The sequence below is a fragment of the Triticum aestivum genome, chromosome 3B, assembly GCF_018294505.1.
Source record: "Triticum aestivum cultivar Chinese Spring chromosome 3B, IWGSC CS RefSeq v2.1, whole genome shotgun sequence".
NCBI classification, from domain to species: Eukaryota; Viridiplantae; Streptophyta; class Magnoliopsida; order Poales; family Poaceae; genus Triticum; species Triticum aestivum.
The window spans coordinates 28,028,749-28,049,693 of record NC_057801.1 but is presented as its reverse complement, the minus strand read 5'-3'; the positions used below and the strand labels follow the sequence as shown (position 1 = coordinate 28,049,693).

General features: G+C 41.4%; 1 protein-coding gene across 1 annotated transcript; it reads left to right on the top strand.

Moving 5' to 3' along the window:
• The first annotated feature begins 1,029 nt into the window (after nt 1-1,029).
• LOC123064498 (cysteine-rich receptor-like protein kinase 10) lies at nt 1,030-4,110 on the top strand. The gene is made up of 7 exons (XM_044487971.1): nt 1,030-2,090; nt 2,176-2,289; nt 2,384-2,568; nt 2,802-3,012; nt 3,157-3,397; nt 3,488-3,632; nt 3,722-4,110. Exons 1-7 carry the CDS (start codon nt 1,220-1,222, stop codon nt 4,013-4,015), a joined length of 2,061 nt encoding a protein of 686 aa, XP_044343906.1. The 5' UTR covers nt 1,030-1,219; the 3' UTR covers nt 4,016-4,110.
• The last annotated feature ends 16,835 nt before the right edge of the window (nt 4,111-20,945 follow it).

The window sequence follows — 20,945 nt, the reverse complement described above, 5'->3', positions numbered from 1 at the left end:
CTAATGACATTAATTTTATGTCACATAAAAGTATATAGTAATAGATGATTAATTGTTGGTTACAACTTTACGGAAACAATATGCTAGATGTTTTGAAATGGATGGAACATCTAGTGCAATATCAAAAAGCACCCAAATTTCTCCCAAAAAAATTGAATGTATGAAAGTTGTTGACTCTCTGAAACACATGAAAGCAGCGTACGTGCAAAAAGTAATCTCACTTTCTTTACACTTTTTGCAAGCACACACACGGTCAGCTGGGTATGTCGTGTGTGAGTAGAAGTAAACAATGCAAGTAAGAAATTAATAACGATGTGTTTCTCCATCCCCTCCCCCTCTAGATATATGGGATATCTCACTAATAATCTAGCTAGACGTATAACAGAACTATACTAATTAACACATATATATGGGATCTCTCTCTCTTCTCTAGCTTTATCTTTCTCTCTGTTCTCTCTTCTCTATCTTTTTTTTCTCATTTCTCTCTTCTCTATTTAACTTCTCTCTCTTCTCTTTCTATCTTTTCTCTCTTCACTCTTCTGTCTTCTCTCTCTCTCTCTCTCTCTCCTCTGTCTTCTCCCTTTTCTCAATTCTTTTGATAAAATCAACATATTCATGTACAAATCTTGCAAAAATGTAACCGAAATTCAAATGTTTAATTACACAAGTTCAAATTGACCATACAAGATTGATTATTTGGCTCCATCACTGGTGTGTGAATGTGTCTTTCCGACGGATCTGCTTCGTTTTGGACGGTGTTGGTGTTAGTAAACCTTCTCCACGAGACCTGACTCTCTTTGCATTTTAAGCAACGACAAACAAAGCCACACACTGACTTCCCCTTTATCTGCATCCTCTAGCCATTCTGATACCGTCGCTGTCTTCCTCCTCATTTCTCTTGTCTCTCTCACCCGACTTTTATATTAGTAGAAGAAAAGAACCTCGCGCACGGCTTTAAATTAATGAGTCCCTTGCAACCAAATCCAGTCTCACCCGACTCTTTCTCTCTCTCCCCCAATCCCCTTCTACTGCGGCTGTAGCAGCGGCCAATTCCGGCGTCTCTCAGTAGTTTCAGGTGATGCGCCACCTTTATCTGCATAGCTAGCATCTTTACTTTACCTGTGGTGTGAAAAGGCAAAGTAAATCCTGTCTTTACTTTCTTGAGTAGTGTACTTTCTTTCAACGAACCTTGTATCGTGGTTCCACTTTAGTGGAAAGCATGGCGGGCGTGCTGCTGCTGCTGCTGCTGCTCCACCTCATACCGGGGTTGGCAACGGCGATCGGGTCCATCTGTGGCGGCGGCCGCAACTACAAAGCCGACAGCACCTACCAGTCCAACCTCGCCGTGCTGGCCGCCACCCTGCCCAGCAACGCCTCCTCCTCCCCACAGCTCTTCATCACCGCCAACGCCACCGCCTCCTCTTCCCCGCAGCTCTTCGCCAGCGCCAGCGCCAGCATGTACATGCTGGCGCTCTGCCGCCGCGACACCACCAACCTCACCGCATGCACAGAGTGCCTCAACTCCGCGTTAAATTACGCGCTGAAAATGTGCCCGAACAGCAGGACCGCAACAGTCTACTTCGACTACGACGAGGTAAACGCGCTTCGACCAGGCTGCCTCCTTGGATTCTCCGACGACGGCAGCTTCCTCAGCCCGGCGTCCGGCACTACCGGGAACGGTACCTTATTCCAGTATTTTAGCACGGCGAACATCCGCGGCAACGACGGTGTCGTCGCTGATGCCGTCAGGGAGCTCCTGAGGCAGACGGCACAGGACGCGGCCACCACGGCGAGGAGGTTCGCCACAGCGTTCATGGACTCCATTGGCCGCGGCACCACGACAACGCTCTACTCCCTGGCGCAGTGCACGCCGGACCTGTCCACTGGCTACTGCCTGGCGTGCCTCGAGCAGCTCCTGGGCACCGTCACCACCACCAACTCCTTGCGCCTAGGAGGACGGATCTTCCTGCTCCGCTGCAACGTCAGGTTCGAGGCGTTCATGTTCTTCGACGACAAAAACATACGGCGGATTCCATCTCCATCATTCCTCGCTCAGGCACCGGCGGCGCCTACGGCTACAGCAGGCAAGAGTACGTATGCGATGAACAATCCTTATTAGTTCTGGGTTAATTTAGTATGGTATGCCAATTCGTGCATGGATGTTTAATTTCTAAGGACATGAAGTCAAACCTTGGGTAATTGCCTTATCGGTGGCAGCTCCAGTAGCGCTAGCTGCTCTCTGCTTCATCCTTTACCATGGTTGGCATCTTAGAACAAAGGGCACAAAAGGTGAGTAAATTAGTTACTGAAATGATCAACATAGTCATAAAGGGTCATAATTTCAAGAGATCCATATTTGATAGCGCTAGTTAATAATTTTCAGATAAAGGGACGACGTTGCAAGGAAAGACTACTCACGAGTTTCAAGAAAGAGATGAACTAGTTTGGGAAATGGAAACAGAGTTGGCTGAGTTTGCAGTATTTGACTTTCATCAGATATTAGAGGCTACAGTTAACTTTTCCGAGGAAAACAAGCTTGGCCAAGGTGGATTTGGCCCTGTTTATAAGGTAATAATATATAGCACCGTTCTTTAATCCTTGTTTTCTAGGCAATACAAAATGCATCCCAGAGCCTCATCAGAGTATAGGAACAATAATGATGATTAACAACAGGAAGAGCATAGATCGAAAGTAGTGTAAATGCGCTTTTACTTGGTACTACTGAATTGTGAATTAACTTGTGCAATGTAAAGCAGCCCGGATTATTGCATAATATTGATAAAAATATTTATTTTTCCAAGGGCCATTTACCTGACGGAAATGAGATAGCAGTGAAGAGACTTGATTCACATTCACAACAAGGTTTCATTGAGTTCAAAAATGAAGTTGAGCTCATAGCGAAACTTCAACACAGAAATTTGGTTAGGCTCATGGGATGTTGCTCTCAAGGAGAGGAGAAAATACTGGTCTACGAATACTTGTCAAATAAAAGCTTGGACTTCTTCATCTTTGGTATATATATATTTGCACTTTCAGATTCATATGTTTAACATTGTTTGTCATGATGGTACCTTCAAATATTACATAAATTAAGGTTCTCGGTTTTAGATTGTTTCTTTTGATTACTCTATTATATTAACTTTTATTTACGTGCAGATGAAAATAGAAAAGCACTACTGGACTGGGACATACGTCTTGCAATAATTGTGGGGATAGCAGAAGGACTTCTTTACCTTCATAAGCACTCTAGGTTGCATGTTATACATCGAGATCTTAAACCAAGCAACATTCTCTTGGATAGCGAAATGAATGCAAAAATTTCAGATTTTGGACTAGCAAAAATATTCAGTTCAAATAACACCGAAGCAAATGCTACAAGGAAAGTAGTTGGTACACTGTAAGTTTCATATAAATTACTCCATTTATGAACATATCAATTGCAACTCGACCATATAGTAAGTGGATATATGTTGCTGCATAATTTTAGTGGCTACATGGCACCCGAGTATGCTTTCCACGGTCTCTTCTCTATCAAATCAGATGTCTTCAGCTTCGGTGTTTTGACTCTTGAGATCCTTAGCGGGAAAAGGAATTCTCATGAATGTGGAAATTTCATCAACCTCCTTGGACATGTGAGTGCACCTTTACAATCCATAAAATAAGAAAGAAAAAATTGGTTTATTATGTGTCTTCCTGAAGTATTTGATGAAATTTTTAATAGGCTTGGCAATTATTTGAAGAGGAAAGCTGGGTCGATCTCATTGATACGGCATTGCTTCCCAACGGTCATTCGGAAGAAATGATGAGGTGCATTAACATTGCATTGTTATGTGTACAAGAGAGTGCAATTGATCGACCAACCATGTTGGATGTTGTCGCAATGCTAAGCAGCAAGACCATGATCGTAGATAAGCCTAAGCACCCGGCATATTTCACGGGGGACAAAGAAGCACCCACTACAAATCAGTCGTGTAGTGTTAATGATATAACTATATCTACACTAACCCCTAGATAGTTTTCTTTTGTATCAGCGTTGTATGAGCTTAGATGGTGTGTAGTGCATAGGCTTGAAGTATTATATGAAGTACATGACCTTCTCGATATTATAGATGTACCATATTTTGTATGATGGATATAACCAATAAAAAATATGGTTTCGATAACTTGTATCAATATCTTTTCATATGTACCGATGGTTTTGATAAAGTTGAATGTGTTTTCAACACTGTCAATAAACATACCAAAGTTTGTTGTTGGTTCGTCAAAGGCTCGTGCAACAAAATCGATATTATCTCATTGAAAGACTGGGACACCTTTGTACCTATCACGTGGTATCATATTTCAGGTTACTTGGTGAGAAATTTCTATGTTTATCTGTTTTTAGATTGCATCTGTTTTTCTTACCTAATACTCCAAAAAATTGGGTTAGATTCCTATCCAAACCGAATTTAAGCCGTCATAATAATTCCTTCCCATGCATTGCAATGTTTACTCTACAAATGCATCCTTGTGTCAAGTTTATGGTCTTAGGGTCCAGTCCTTTAGAGTGTTGAGTTCTGCTAGCTGTCGTTGGCCATCATCATCTCCGATGTAGACTACCACCCTTTTGACAATCGTTGGTGCCCTCTGCTACTTCTTGAGCTTGCGTTGGTCTTCCCTTGAAGAGGAAAGGGTGATGCAGCAAAGTAGAGATAAGTATTTCTCTCAGTTGATGAGAACCAAGGTATCAGTCCAATAGGAGACAGAAGCAAATCCCTAATAAGTGTACCTACACAAAAAATCAAAAACTTGCACCCAACGCGGAAAAGGGGTTGTCAATCCCTTCACGGTTATTTGCAAGGATGAGATCTGATAGAGATAGATATAAAAGATTACTAAACGATAATTAAGATAAAAGTAAATAAATTGCAGCAAGGTATTTTTATGTTTTTAGTTTATAAATCTGAAAATATAATATGGAAAATAGAACTGGGGGGCATAGGTTTCACTAGAGGCTTCTCTCTTGAAGGAAAATAATACGGTGGGTGAACAAATTACTGTCGAGCAATTGATAGAAAAGTACAAAGTTATGACGATATCTAAGGCAATGATTATGCATATAGGCATCACGTCCGTGACAAGTAGACCGACTCCTGCCTGCATCTACTACTATTACTCCACACATCGACCGACTCCTGCCTGCATCTAGAGTATTAAGTTCATAAAGAACAGAGTAATGCATTAAGTAAGATGACATGATGTAGAGGGATAAACTCAAGCAATATGATTAAAACCCCATCTTTTTATCCTTGGTGGCAACAATACAATATGTGCCTCTCTACCACTACTTTGTCCCTTGGTGAAGACACCGCAAGATTGAACCCAAAACTAAGCACTTCTCCCATTGCAAGAATTACTGATCTAGTTGGCCAAACCAAACCCATAACTCGAAGAGACTTACAAAGATATGATATCTTGCATATAAGAATTCAGAGAAGATTGATGACCCACAAGTATAAGGGATCTATCGTAGTCCTTTCGATAAGTAAGAGTGGCGAACCCAACGAGGAGCAGAATGAAATCACAAGCGGTTTTCAGCAAGGTATTCTCTGCAAGCACTGAAATTATCAGTAACAGATAGTTGTGTGATAAGATAGTTCATAACGGGTAACAAGTAATAAAAGTAGCAAGGGTGCAGCAAGGTGGCCCAATCCTTTTTGTAGCAAAGGACAAGCCTGGACAAACTCTTATATTAAGCAAAGTGCTCCCTAGGACACATGGGAATTTCTGTCAAGCTAGTTTTCATCATGTTCATATGATTCGCGTTCGTTACTTTGATAATTTGATATGTGGGTGGACCGGTGCTTGGGTTGATGTCCTTACTTGGGCAAGCCCCCCACTTATGATTAACCCCTCTCACAAACATCTTCAACTACGAAAGAAGAATTAAGAACTCTAACCATAGCATGAAACATATGGATCCAAACCAACCCCTTACGAAGCAACGCATAAACTAGGGTTCAAGCTTCTATCACTCTAACAACCCATAATCTACTTATTACTTCCCAATTCCTTCCTTTAGGCCCAAACAATGGTGAAGTGTCCTGTAGTCGAAGTTCGCATAACACCACTAGAGGAAAGATAACATACATCTCATCAAAATATCGAATGAATACCAAATTCACATGATTACTTATAACAAGACTTGTCCATGTCCTCAGAACAAAAGTAACTACTCATAAAGCATATTAATGTTCATGGTCAGAGGAGTATTAATTATCATTAAGGTTCTGAACATACGATGTTCCGCCAAATAAACCAACTAGCATAAACTACAAGGAGTAATCAACACTACTAGCAACCTACAGGTACCAATCTGAGGTGTTGAGACAAAGATCGGATACAAGAGATGAACTACGGTTTGGAGAGGAGATGGTGCTGATGAAGATGCTGATGGAAATTGACCCTCTCTCGATGAGAGGATCATTGGTAATGTCGATGGCTTCGATTTCCCCCTCCCGGAGGGAAGTTTCCCTGGCAGAACAGCCCTGTCGGAGCTCTAGATTGGTTCTGATCAAGTTCCGCCTCGAGACGGCGGTGCTTCGTCCCGAAAGCTCTCTCTTGATTTTGTTTCCAGGTCAAAATGCTTCATATAGCAGAAGATGGGAACCGGAGGCCTGCCAGGGCCCACAAGCCCTAGGGGCGTGCTCAGGGGGGTAGGGCGCCCCCCAGGCTTGTGGCTGCCTGGTGGGCCCCCCTCTTGTATTTCTTCGCCCAATAATTTTTATATATTCCAAAACAATACCTCGTAAGTTTTAAGGACTTTTGGAGTTGTGCAGAATAGGTCTCTTGATAACCCACAAGTATAGGCGATCAATTGTAGCCTCTTCCGATAAGTAAGAGTGTCGAACCCAACGAGGAGCTAAAGGTAGAACAAATATTCCTTCAAGTTCTATCGACCACTGATACAACTCTATGCACGCTTAACGTTCGCTTTACCTAGAACAAGTATGAAACTAGAAGTGTTGTTGGATAGGTTTGCAAGAAAATAAAGAGCACGTAAATAAAAGCTAGGGGCTGTTTAGATAAATACACAACTAAGTTAGTTTTAGTAGAGAGCTTTTCGTCACAAGAAAGTTATTTGTCCCTAGGCAATCGATAACTAGACCGGTAATCACTATTGCAATTTTATTTGAGGGAGAGGAATAAGCTAACATACTTTCTCTTCTTACCTCATATGCACTTATGATTGGAACTCTAGCAAGCATCCGCAACTACTAAAGATCATTAAGGTAAAACCCAATCATAGCATTAAATTATCAAGTCCTCTTTATTTCCATACGCCATGACCCACTTATCCGTGTTTGTGTTTCAGTCACTCATGCAACAACGCAGACGATAAGAAAACAAAGAACATATTGCAAACCCTACAGCGGGGATCCCTCACGCTTGCGCGACGCGGAGAGCACCATAGGACAGCACCAATAATAAAACATGCAACTCAAACCAATCACGATCATCAATTAACCCAAAGGACAAAACGGATCTACTCAAACATCATAGGATAGCCATACATCATTGAGAAATAATATATAGCTTTGAGCACCATGTTTAAGTAGAGATTACAGTAGGTAAAAGAGGGGTTACACCGGTGCATAGAGGGGGGAGGAGTTGGTGATGACGGCGGTGAAGTTGTTGGTAAAGATCGTTGTCGCGATGATGGACCCGGCGGCGTTCCGGCGCCACCGGAAGCGAGGGGGAGAGAGCCCCCCTCCTTCTCCTTCTTCCTTGGCCTTCTCCCTAGGTGGGAAAAGGGCTCTCCCTCTGGTCCTTGGTCTCCATGGCGTGGGAGGGGCGAGAGCCCCTCCAAGATTGGATCTGTCTCTCTATCTTTCTCTGTTTCTGCGCTCCCAGATCTGGCCTTTCACCTTTTATTACATTTCCGGAGATCCGTAACTCCGATTGGATTGAAATTTAAACACGATTTTTATTTGGATATTAGCTTTCTTGCGGCGAAAGAAGGGCACCAACCGCCTTATGGGGTGCCCACGAGGGTCAGGGGTGCACCTGCCCCCCTAGGGCGTGCCCCCTGCCTCGTGGCCCCCTCGGGCATCGTCTCGCGTTGATTCTTCTTCCCAAAATTCATAAATATTCTAAAAAAATCTCCGTCAGTTTTTATCCCCTTTGGACTCCGTTTGATATGGATTTTCTGCGAAACAAAAAACATGCAAAAAATAGGAACTGGCACTGGACACTGGATCAATATGTTAGTCCCAAAAATAGTATAAAAAGTTGCCAAAAGTATGTAAAAGTTGTAGAATATTGGCATGGAACAGTCAAAAATTATAGATACGACGGAGACGTATCAGCATCCCCAAGCTTAATCCTGCTCGTTCTCGAGTAGGTAAATGATAAAAAAGATAATTTTTGATGTGGAATACTACCTAGCATAATCTTGATCATGTAATCTAATCATGGCATGAATATTGAGACACGAGTGATTCAAAGCAATAGTCTACCATTTGACATAAAAGAATTTAATACTCAGGCATCCCAACAAACAATCATGTCTTTCAAAATATCAATGCTAAAGAACGCTATCCCTACAAAATCATATAGTCTTGTATGCTCCCTTTTCTTAACACAAGGTACCCCTCATGCTCATCTCGGTGTCAGCCAAGCAATTGTTTTCATACTTTACTTTTTCGAACCTTTTCAACTCTTCACGCAATACATGAGCGTGAGCCATGGACATAGCACTATGGGTGGAATAGAATATGATGATGGAGGTTGTGTGGAGAAGACAAAAAAGGGAGAAAGTCTCACATTGACGCGGCTAATCAACGGGCTATGGAGATGCCCATCAATTGATGTCAATGCGAGGAGTAGGGATTGTCATGCAATGGATGCACTAAGAACTATAAGTGTATGAAAGCTCAAATTGGAAACTAAGTGGGTGTGCATCCAACTTTCTTGCTCATGAAGACCTAGGGCATTTGAGGAAGCCCATCGTTGGAATATACAAGCCAAGTTCTATAATGAAAATTCCCACTAGTATATGAAAGTGATAACTCAAGAGACTCTCTATATGAAGAACATGGTGCTATGATGAAGCACAAGTGTGGTAAAAGGATAGTAACAATGCCCCTTTCTTTTTTTTTCTTTTTTTGGCAGGATTCTTTGGCCCCCTTTTTTATTTAGGCTTCTTTGGCCTTTCTATTTTTTTCAAGGGACAATGCTCTAATAATGATGATCATCACACTTTTGTTTACTTACAACTCAATATTACAACTCGATACTAGAACAAAAATATGACTATATGAATGCCTCCGGCGGTGTACTGGGATGTGCAATGATCTAGCATAGCAATGGCATCAAAAAACGGACAAGCCATGAAAACATCATGCTAGCTATCTCGAACTCGATACTTCCTCTGAATCAACAATCCACGGCCTCCGAGCAACCTAGCTCATGATATCACTTGTTAGGATAAACCCGAGGCATACCGTTGATCATCCGAGGACCAAGCAATCACATGAGCATGACACCAAGATTTGTTAACGAGGTTCACCGATATGGCTACATCTACGGGGCCTGACTATGGGCGCTCCTCCCCATGACACCGCTACAATACCGCACACCGGTCGCCCTAGACGTCGGCACATGTCGTCGGCTTCCCCTACGTTCCTGTGCTATTATGTTGGCATAGGTTACATCGTCGGTCTATCCTCGCTATATATGAGAGGCCTAGGATACACTGTTCAAGATATCTTCCGATATGCCGATAAATCGGTCGATTTATCGCTTACCGCTGTCTGACCGACAAGATAAATCGTCCGATAAATCTGCCGATATGGCGATAAATCGGCCTATATGCCAATAAACTGGCCAATTTACTATCATGCGTCGACCGATAAGTTCCCGATAAGCGATATCCCCAACATTGCTAGGATACAAGTGTCCTACTAGGACCATGGTTTTGGGTACCGGGCTGATAATTCGGATACCGCCCGGTATCGGCGTTTCTCGCTACCCCACGAGAAAGCTCCACAACCGTCGTCGAGTCTTCTTCTCTGCTGGCCCTCTGACTCCTCGACATGGCATACAACTCGTGCAGGTCCCTCGCCTACGCATGCCCAGTGTTGGCAACACCGATATGTGTCTTCGTCTACGACATGTCCCCGGGCCTGGCTGTGACAGCCTGGTTTTTGCCCTCTCTCATTTGCTTGATTTTCTTTTGGAGTCAATTTGAAATTTGGAGTTTTTGAATCTTTGCATATGGACTTAAACACTTGGGTACCCTTGGCTTTCACCCAAGTGCTTCATTTCCCTCCCTAATCATCATTCCCCTTCTGCTCCAGCCCAAAAAAATCTTTGGAATATTTTTCTTAAATGAAAAATATTCATTTTTCTCTCAAAAACCCTAGCTAGATCTATATGCTCCAAAGCAACCCCAAATTTTATGGCCTAGAAAAATCTGAGATAATTCACAAATATTCTTTGAACCCTAGGGCACCTTCCTGAGCAAAAATATTTTATCACTTTTTGGAAGATTTTTGCTACAGAAAATATTTTCTGCTCTGGACAGAAATGGTGGTTTCTACAGCAACTACCATTTTACTTGCTCCATTGTTCCTGGGTTTTCTTGTGCATTTTCACCTTAGTAGATCATGGCTAACCTCCAAAGCACAGCCCCTAACTCCCAGCCATTTGACCTCAGTAACTGCTCAAAGTTATGATACGTCTCCAACGTATCTATAATTTTCGATTGTTCCATGCTATTATATTACCCCTTTTGGATGTTTATGGGCTTTATTTTACACATTTATATCATTTTTAGGACTAACCTACTAACCGGAGGCCCAACCCACATTGCTGTTTTTTTGCCTATTTCAGTATTTCGAAGAAAAGGAATATCAAACGGGGTGCAAACGGAATGAAACCTTCGGGAGTGTGATTTTTGGAACGAACGTGATCCGGAGAGCTTGGAGTGCAAGTCAAGAATCTTACGAGGACCCCATGAGATAGGAGCCCCCCCCCCCTTTAGGGCGCGCCCCCTGTCTCGTGGGCCCCTCGGGCGGCCCCCGACGTACTTCTTCTTCCTATATATACCTACGTACCCCGAAAACATCCAGGGGCACCATGAAACACAATTTCCACCGCCGTAACCCTCTGTATCCGCGAGATCCCATCTTGGAGCCTTCGCCGGCACTCTGCCGGAGGGGGAATCAACCACGGAGGGCCTCTACATCAACATCTTTGCCCCTCCGATGAGTTGTGAGTAGTTTACCACAGACCTACGGGTCCATAGTTATTAGCTAGATGGCTTCTTCTCTCTTTTTGGATTTCAATACAGTGTTCTCCCCCTCTCTTGTGGAGATCTATTCAATGTAAACTCTTTTTGCGGTGTGTTTGTCGAGATCCGATGAATTGTGGGTTTATGATCAAGTTTATCTATGAATAATATTTGAATCTTCTCTGAATTCTTTTATGTATGATTGAGTTATCTTTTCAAGTCTCTTCGAATTATCAGTTTGGTTTGGCCTACTAGATTGGTCTTTCTTGCCATGGGAGAAGTGCTTAGCTTTGGGTTTAATCTTGCGGTGTCCTTACCCAGTGACAGAAAGGGTTGCAAGGCACGTATCGTATTGTTGCCATCGACGATAACAAGATGGGGTTTATAGCATATTTCATGAGTTTATCCCTCTACATCATGTCATCTTGCTTAATGCGTTACTCTGTTCTTATGAACTTAATACTCTAGATGCATGCTGGATAGCGGTCGATGTGTGGAGTAATAGTAGTAGATGCAGGCAGGAGTCGGTCTACTTGTTATGGACCTGATGCCTATATACATGATCATGCCTAGATAATCTCATAACTATGCGCTTTTCTATCAATTGCTCGACAGTAATTTGTTCACCCACTGTAATACTTATGCTATCTTGAGAGAAGCCACTAGTGAAACCTATGGCCCCCGGGTCTATCTCTTATCATATTTTCTTTCAATCTACTTTTATTTACATCTTTACTTTTTGCATCTATATTATAAAATACCAAAAATATATTTATCTTATCATACTATCTTTATTAGATCTCACTTTCACAAGTGGCCGTGAAGGGATTGACAACCCCTTTATTGCGTTGGTTGCGAGTTCTCAGTTTGTTTGTGTAGGTGCGTGGGATTTTTGAGGAGCCTCCTACTGGATTGATACCTTGGTTCTCAAAACTGAGGGAAGTACTTACGCTACACTTTCTGCATCACCCTCTCCTCTTCGAGGAAAACCAACGCAAGCTCAAGACGTAGCAAGAAGGATTTCTGGCGCCATTGCCGGGGAGGTCTTCGCTCAAGTCAAGACATACCAAGTACCCATCACAAACCCATCTCCCTCGCATTTACATTATTTGCCATCTGCCTCTCATTTTCCTCTCCCTCACTTCACCCTTGCCGTTTTATTCGCCCTGTCTTTCCCAATCTCTTCCTCTTTTTCGCTTGTCGTTTTTCTGTTTGCTTGTGTGTTGGATTACTTGTTGCCATGGCACAAGATAATACCAAATTGTGTGACTTCTCGAATACCAATAATAATGATTTCCTTAGCACTCCGATTGCTCCTCTTGCCAATACTGAATCTTGTGAAATCAATACTACTTTGCTGAATCTTGTTATGAAAGATTCGCCGGCCTTCCTAGTGAAGATGCCGCTACTCATCTAAACAATTTTGTTGATTTGTGTGATATGCAAAAGAAGAAAGATGTTGACAATGATGTTGTTAAATTGAAGTTATTTCCGTTTTCACTTAGAGATCGTGCTAAAGTTTGGTTTTCGTCTTTGCCTAAAAATAGTATTGATTCTTGGAACAAGTGCAAAGATGCTTTTATCTCTAAGTATTTTCCTCCCGCTAAGATCATCACTCTTAGGAACGATATTATGAATTTTAAACAACTTGATCATGAGCATGTTGTCCAATCTTGGGAAAGAATGAAATTGATGCTTCACAATTGCCCTACTCATGGTTTGAATTTATGGATGATCATACAAAATTTTTATGCCGGTTTGAACTTTGCTTCTAGAAATCTCTTAGATTCGGCCGCGGGAGGCACCTTTATGGAAATCACATTAGGAGATGCTACAAAACTTCTTGATAATATTATGGCTAATTATTCTCAATGGCACACCGAAAGATCTTCTAGTAAAAAAGTGCATGCTATAGAAGAAATCAATGTTTGGAGTGGAAAGATGGATGAACTTATGAAGATGTTTGCTACTAAAAATACTCCTGTTGATCCCAATTATATGCCTTTGTATTCTTTGATTGAGAATAATAATGAATCTATGGATGTGAATTTTGTTGGTAGGAATACTTTTGGAAACAATGCTTATAGAGGAAATTTTAATGCTAGACCGTTCCCTAGTAATGCCTCTAATAATTATGGAAATTCCTACAGTAATTCTTATGGTAATTTTAATAAGATGCCCTTTGATTTTGAGAATAGTGTGAAAGAATTTATGATTTCTCAAAAGGATTTTAATGCTTTGCTTGAAGAAAAATTGCTCAAAGTTGATGATTTGGCTAGGAACGTTGATAGACTTTTGCTTGATGTTAATTCTCTTAAACTTGGATCTTCTTCTCCTAAGCATGATATCAATGAGTCTCTCAAAGTAATGAGAATTTCCATTGATGAGTGCAAGGAAAGAACCGCTAAATTGCGTGCTAAAAAAGAAAGCTTTATAAAAGCGTGTTCTTCTAGTTCCCGTGAAAATAATGATGAGGATCTTAAAGTTATTGATATTTCTCTGATTAGATCTATGTTTTGCAATATTAATTTTGATGATTATGGGACTGATGATGAATCAACTTTGCCTAGAAGGCATCCCAAGAATTCGGAGTCTTTAGATCTTAATGCTAAAATTGGTAAAAGTGAGATTGGAGAATCCTCAACTTCTAATAATATCGAACCCACTATCTCGGATTTCAAGGAATTTGATTATGATACTTTTTCTTTAAAAGGTTGTATTTCCTTGTTGCAATCCGTTGTTAATTCTCCTCATGCTTATAGTCAAAACAAACCTTTTACCAAACATATTGTTGATGCCTTGATGCAATCTTATGATGAAAAACTTAATTTGGAAGTTTCTATACCTATAAAACTTAATGATGAGTGGGAACCTACTATAAAGATTAGAATTAAAGATTATGAGTATTTTGCTTTGTGTGATTTAGGTGCTAGTGTTTCCACGATTCCGAAAACTTTATGTGATATTCTAGATTTCCATGATCTTGATGATTGTTCTTTAAATTTGCACCTTGCGGATTCCACCATTAAAAAGCCTATGGGAAGGATCAATGATGTTCTTATTGTTTCAAATAGAAATTTGGTGCCCGTATATTTTATCGTTGTTGATATAGATTGCAATCTTTCTTGCCCTATTATTCTTGGTAGACCTTTCCTTAGAACGATTGGTGCGATTATTGATATGAAGGAAGGAAATATTAGATTCAATTTTCCATTAAAAAAGGGCATGGAGCACTTTCCAAGAAAGAAAGTTAAATTACCTTATGAATCTATCATGCGTGCTACTTATGAGTTTAGTGCCAAAGATGGCACTCGTTAGATCTATCCTTGCTTTTATGCCTAGCTAGGGGCGTTAAACGATAGCGCTTGTTGGGAGGCAACCCAATTTTATTTTTAGTTTTTTGTTTTTCTTTCTGTTTAGGAATAAATAATCTATCTACCTTCTGTTTAGATGTGTTTTTATCTTTTAATTAGTGTTTGTGCCAAGTTAAACCTATAGGATCTTCTTGGATGATAGTTATTTGATCTTGCTGTAATTTCCAGAAACTTTTGGTTCGCGAAAACAATTGTTCAAAATCACCAGAACGTGATAAATAGTGATTACAGTTTCTGCTAATCAATAAACAAATTTTATAGGTCGTCCTATTTTGTCTGAATTGTTTGAGTTCCAGAAGTTTGCGTTAGCTACAGATTGCTACAGACTGTTCTGTTTTTGACAGATTCTGTTTTTCGTGTGTTGTTTGCCTATTTTGATGAATCTATGGCCAATAAATTAGTTTATAATCCATAGAGAAGTTGGAATACAGTAGGTTTAACACCAAAATAAATAAAGAATTAGTTCATTGCAGTACCTTATGTGGTGGGTTTTTTTTCTTTCACTAACGGAGCTTATAAGATTTCCTGTTGAGTTTTGTGTTGTGAAGTTTTCAAGTTTTGGGTAAAGCTTTTATGGACTATGGAATAAGGAGTGGAAAGAGCCTAAGCTTGGGGATTCCCAAGGCACCCCAAGATATTCAATAATAGCCAAAAGCCTAAGCTTGGGGATGCCCCGGGAAGGCATCCCCTCTTTCGTCTTCGTTCATTGGTAACTTTACTTGGAGCTATATTTTTATTCGCCACATGATATGTGTTTTGCTTGGAGCATCGTGTATTATATTAGTCTTTGCTTTTTAGTTTACCACAATCATCCTTGCTGTACACACATTTTGGGAGAAGCCTATTTGTTAGAATTTGCTAGAATACTCTATGTGCTTCACTTATATCTTTTGAGCTTGATATATTTTGCTCTAGTGCTTCACTTATATTTTTTAGAGCACGGTGGTGTCTTAATTTTGAAGAAATTACTAGTCTCTCATGCTTCACTTATATTATTTTGAGAGTCTTTTAGAACAGCATGGTATTTTCTATGGTCATAAAGTTGGTCCTAGAATGATGAGCATCCAAGTTGGGTATAATAAAATATCATAGGAAGTGAATTGGATGCTATGATCAACTTGATACTTGATAATTGTTTTGAGATATGGAGGTAATGATATTAAAGTCATGCTAGTTGGGTGATTATGAATTTATAGAATGCTTGTGTTGAAGTTAGCAAGTCCCGTTGCATGCACGTATGGTTAAAGTTGTGTAACAAAATTGAAACATGAAGTGTACCTAGCTTGTGCATCCTTATGAGTGGCGGTCGGGGATGAGCGATGGTCTTTTCCTACCAATCTATCCCCCTAGGAGCATGCACGTAGTACTTGATTTTTGATGACTTCTAAATTTTTGCAATAAGTATATGAGTTCTTTTGACTAATGTTGAGTCCACGGATTATACGCACTTTTACCTTTCCGCCATTGCTAGCCTCTTCGGTACCATGCATTGCCCTTTCTCACCTTGAGAGTTGGTGCAAACTTCACCGGTGCATCCAAACCCCGTGATACGATACGCTCTATCACACATAAACCTCCCTATATCTTCCTCAAAACAGCCACCATACCTACCTATTATGGCATTTCCATAGCCATTCCGAGATATATTGCCATGCAACTTTCCACCGTTCCGTTCATCATCATCATGACATACTTTACTTTTGTCATATTGCCATTGCATGATCATGTAGTTGACATCGTATTTGGGGCAAAGCCACCGTGCATTATTTTTCATACATGTTACTCTTGATTCATTGCACCATCCCGGTACACCACCGGAGGCATTCATATAGAGTCATATCTTGTTCTAGTTTCGAGTTGTAATTCTTATGTTGTAATCAATAGAAGTGTGATGATCATCATTATTAGAACATTGCCCAAAAAAATAAAAAAAATAAAAGGGCAATGTTACTATCTCTTTTTCCACACTTGTGCTTCAAAGTAGCACCTTGTTCTTCATGTAGAGAGTCTCATATGTTGTGCTTCAAAGTAGCACCATGTTTTTCATATAGTGAGTCTCATAAGTTGTCTTTTTCATACTAGTGGGAATTTTTCATTATAGAACTTGGCTTGTATATTCCTACGATGGGCTTCCTCAAATGCCCTAGGTCTTCGTGAGCAAGCAAGTTGGATGCACACCCACTAGTTTTCTTTTGTTGAGCATTCATTTGTAGCTCTAGTGCATCCGTTGCATGGCAATCCCTACTCCTCATGTTGACATCAATTGATGGGCATCTCCATTGCCCATTGATTATCCTCGTCAATGTGAGACTTTCTCCTTTTTTGTCTTCTCCACACAATCCCCATCATCATATTCTATTCCACCCATAGTGCTATATCCATGGCTCACGCTCATGTATTGCGTGAAGGTTGAAAAAGTTTGAGATTATTTAATTATGAAACAATTGCTTGGCTTGTCATCGGGGGTATAGAAGTTGGGAACATCTTTGTGTGACGAAAATGAAGCATAGCCTAACTATATGATTTTGTAGGGATGAACTTTCTTTTGCCATGTTATTTTGAGAAGACATGATTACTTTGATTAGTATGCTTGAAGTATTACTATTTCTTTTATCAATATGAACTTTTATTTTGTATTCATTTGGATCTGAACATTCATGCCACAATAAAGAAAATTACATTATGAATTATGCTAGGTAGCATTCCACATCAAAAATTCTCTTTTTATCATTTACCTACTCGAGGACGAGCAGGAATAAAGCTTGGGGATGCTTGATACGTCTCCATAGTATCTATAATTTTTTATTGTTCCATGCTATTATATTATCCCTTTTGGAAGTTTATGGGCTTTATTTTACACATTTATATCATTTTTGGGACTAACCTACTAACCGGAGGCCCAACCTACATTGCTGTTTTTTTGCCTATTTCAGTATTTTGAAGAAAAGGAATATCAAACGGAGTCCAAACGGAATGAAACCTTCGGGAGCGTGATTTTTGGAACGAACGTGATCCGGAGAGCTTGGAGTGCAAGTCAAGAAGCTTCCGAGGACCCCACGAGATAGGAGGCCGCCCCCTGTAGGGCGCGCCCCTGTCTCGTGGGCCCCTCGGGCGGCCCCTGACGTACTTCTTCTTCCTATATATACCTACGTACCCCGAAAACATCCAGGGGCACCACGAAACACAATTTCCACCGCCGTAACCCTCTGTATCCGCGAGATCCCATCTTGGAGCCTTCGTCGGCACTCTGCCGGAGGGGGAATCAACCACGGAGGGCCTCTACATCAACATCCTTGCCCTTCGATGAGTTGTGAGTAGTTTACCACAGACCTACGGGTCCATAGTTATTAGCTAGATGACTTCTTCTCTCTTTTTGGATATCAATACAATGTTCTTCCCCTCTCTTGTGGAGATCTATTCGATGTAAACTCTTTTTGCGGTGTGTTTGTCGAGATCCGATGAATTGTGGGTTTATGATCAAGTTTATCTATGAATAATATTTGAATCTTCTCTGAATTCTTTTATGTATGATTGAGTTATCTTTGCAAGTCTCTTTGAATTATCAATTTGGCTTGGCCTACTAGATTGGTCCTTCTTGCCATGGGAGAAGTGCTTAGCTTTGGGTTCAATCTTGCGGTGTCCTTACCCAGTGACAGAAAGGGTTGCAAGGCACGTATTGTATTGTTGCCATCGACGATAACAAGATGGGGTTTATATCATATTGCATGAGTTTATCCCTCTATATCATGTCATCTTGCTTAATGCGTTACTCTGTTCTTATGAACTTAATACTCTAGATGCATGCTGGATAGCGGTCGATGTGTGGAGTAATAGTAGTAGATGCAGGCAGGAGTCGGTCTACTTGTTATGGACGTGATGCCTATATACATGATCATGCCTAGATAATCTCATAACTATGCGCTTTTCTATCAATTGCTCGACAGTAATTTTTTCACCCACCGTAATACTTATGCTATCTTGAGAGAAGCCACTAGTGAAACCTATGGCCCCCGGGCCTATCTCTTATCATATTTGCTTTCAATCTACTTTTATTTGCATCTTTACTTTTTGCATCTATATTATAAAATACCGAAAATATATCTATCTTATCATACTATCTTTATTAGATCTCACTTTCGCAAGTGACCGTGAAGGGAATGACAACCCCTTTATTGCGTTGGTTGCGAGTTCTCAATTTGTTTGTGTAGGTGCGTGGGACTTTTGAGGAGCCTCCTACTGGATTGATACCTTGGTTCTCAAAACTGAGGGAAATACTTATGCTACACTTGCTGCATCACCCTCTCCTCTTCAAGAAAAACCAAAGCAAGCGCAAGACGTAGCAAGTTACTGACCAGAAACTTACTTGGCATGTAAAAACTCCTCTACTGCACCTGGATCCAAACCAAAGCGTGATAAACTTCAAAACCACCACGAACAACATGCCAAAAATGATTTTTGGACGTAGGCTGGCCTGAGGGAAGAGTTCGCGTGGTGACCACGCGTGTCCTCCGTGTCATGCCTGCGTGTCGACACGCTCTGAGTGCCGCCGAGCACTCTGTTCGCGCGTGCTCGCTTCCCCCGCCTGCCCGAGCATGCCAAACTTCGCCACCATCCTCGTCTCAACGCCATTAACTTCCCTCTGGCGCTCGCCGACGCCGGAGCTCGCCGCAGCGAGCATGGACACGGTCCGGCCAACCCAACAGTGCGGTGCACACTGTGCTCATCGCCTTCTCCTTGTTCCTGTGCTCATCCCCGTTCGCCAACAGTTGTCGCGTGAGCTGCTGATACGTCTCCAACGTATCTATAATTTTATATTTCTCCATGATATATTATCTACTGTTTTAGGCAATATTGGGCTTTATTATCCACTTTTATATTATTTTTGGGACTAACCTATTAACCGGAGGCCCAGCTCAGATTTGTTGTTTTATGCCTATTTCAGTGTTTCGAGGAAAAGGAATATCATACGGAGTCAAAACGGAACGAAATCAACTGGAGAAGTTATTTTTGGAAGGAAACCCACCTGATGGACTTGGACCCCACGTCAGAAGATACGGGAGGTGCTCACGAGGGTGGGGGGCGTGCCCACCCCCCGGGCACGCCCCCTGCCTCATGGGGCCCCCATAGCTCCACCGACGTACTCCTTTCACCCATATATACCTACGTACCCTAAAACTTCCAGAACAGAACCTAGATCGGGAGTTCCGCTGCCGCAAGCCTCTGTAGCAACCAAAAACCTCTCGGGAGCCCGTTCCGGCACCCTGCCGATGGGGGAACCCATCATCGGTGGCCATCTTCATCATCCCGGCGCTATCCATGACAAGGAGGGAGTAGTTCACCCTCGGGGCTGAGGGTATGTACCAGTAGCTATGTGTTTGATCCCTCTCTCTCGTGTTCCCTCTATGGCACGATCTTGATGTATCCAGAGCTTTGCTATTGTAGTTGGATCTTATGATGTTTCTCCCCCTCTGCTCTCTTGTGATGAATTGAGTTTCCCCTTTTGAAGTTATCTTATCGGATTGAGTCTTTTATGAGAACACTTGTTGTATGTCTTGCCGTGTTTATCTGTGGTGACAATGGGATATCACGTGCCACTTGATGTATATTTTGGTGACCAACTTGCGGGTTCCGCCCATGAACCTATGCATAGGGGTTGGCACACGTTTTCTTGACTCTCCGGTAGAAACTTTGGGGCACTCTTTGAAGTACTTTGTGTTGGTTGCATGAATCTGAGATTGTGTGATGCATATCGTATAATCATGCCCACAGATACTTGAGGTGACAATGGAGTATGTAGGTGACATTAGGGTTTTGGTTGATTTGTGTCTTAAGGTGTTATTCTAGTACGAACTCTTTTATAGATTGATCCGAAAGAATAGCTTTGAGGTGGTTTCGTACCCTACCATAATCTCTACGTTTGTTCTCCGCTATTAGTGGCTTTGGAGTGACTCTTTGTTGTATGTTGAGGGCTTGTTATATGAACTATCTATGTTATTATTGTTGAGAGAACTTGCACTAGTGAAAGTATGAACCCTAGGCCTTGTTTCCTATCATTGCAATACCGTTTACGCTCACTTTTACCACTTGTTACCTTGCTGTTTTTATATTTCAGATTACAAAAACCTATATCTACCATCCATATTGCACTTGTATCACCATCTCTTTGCCGAACTAGTGCACCTATACAATTTACCATTGTATTGGGTGTGTTGGGGACACAAGAGACTCTTTGATATTTAGTTGCAGGGTTGCTTGAGAGAGACCATCTTCATCCTACGCCTCCCACGGATTAATAA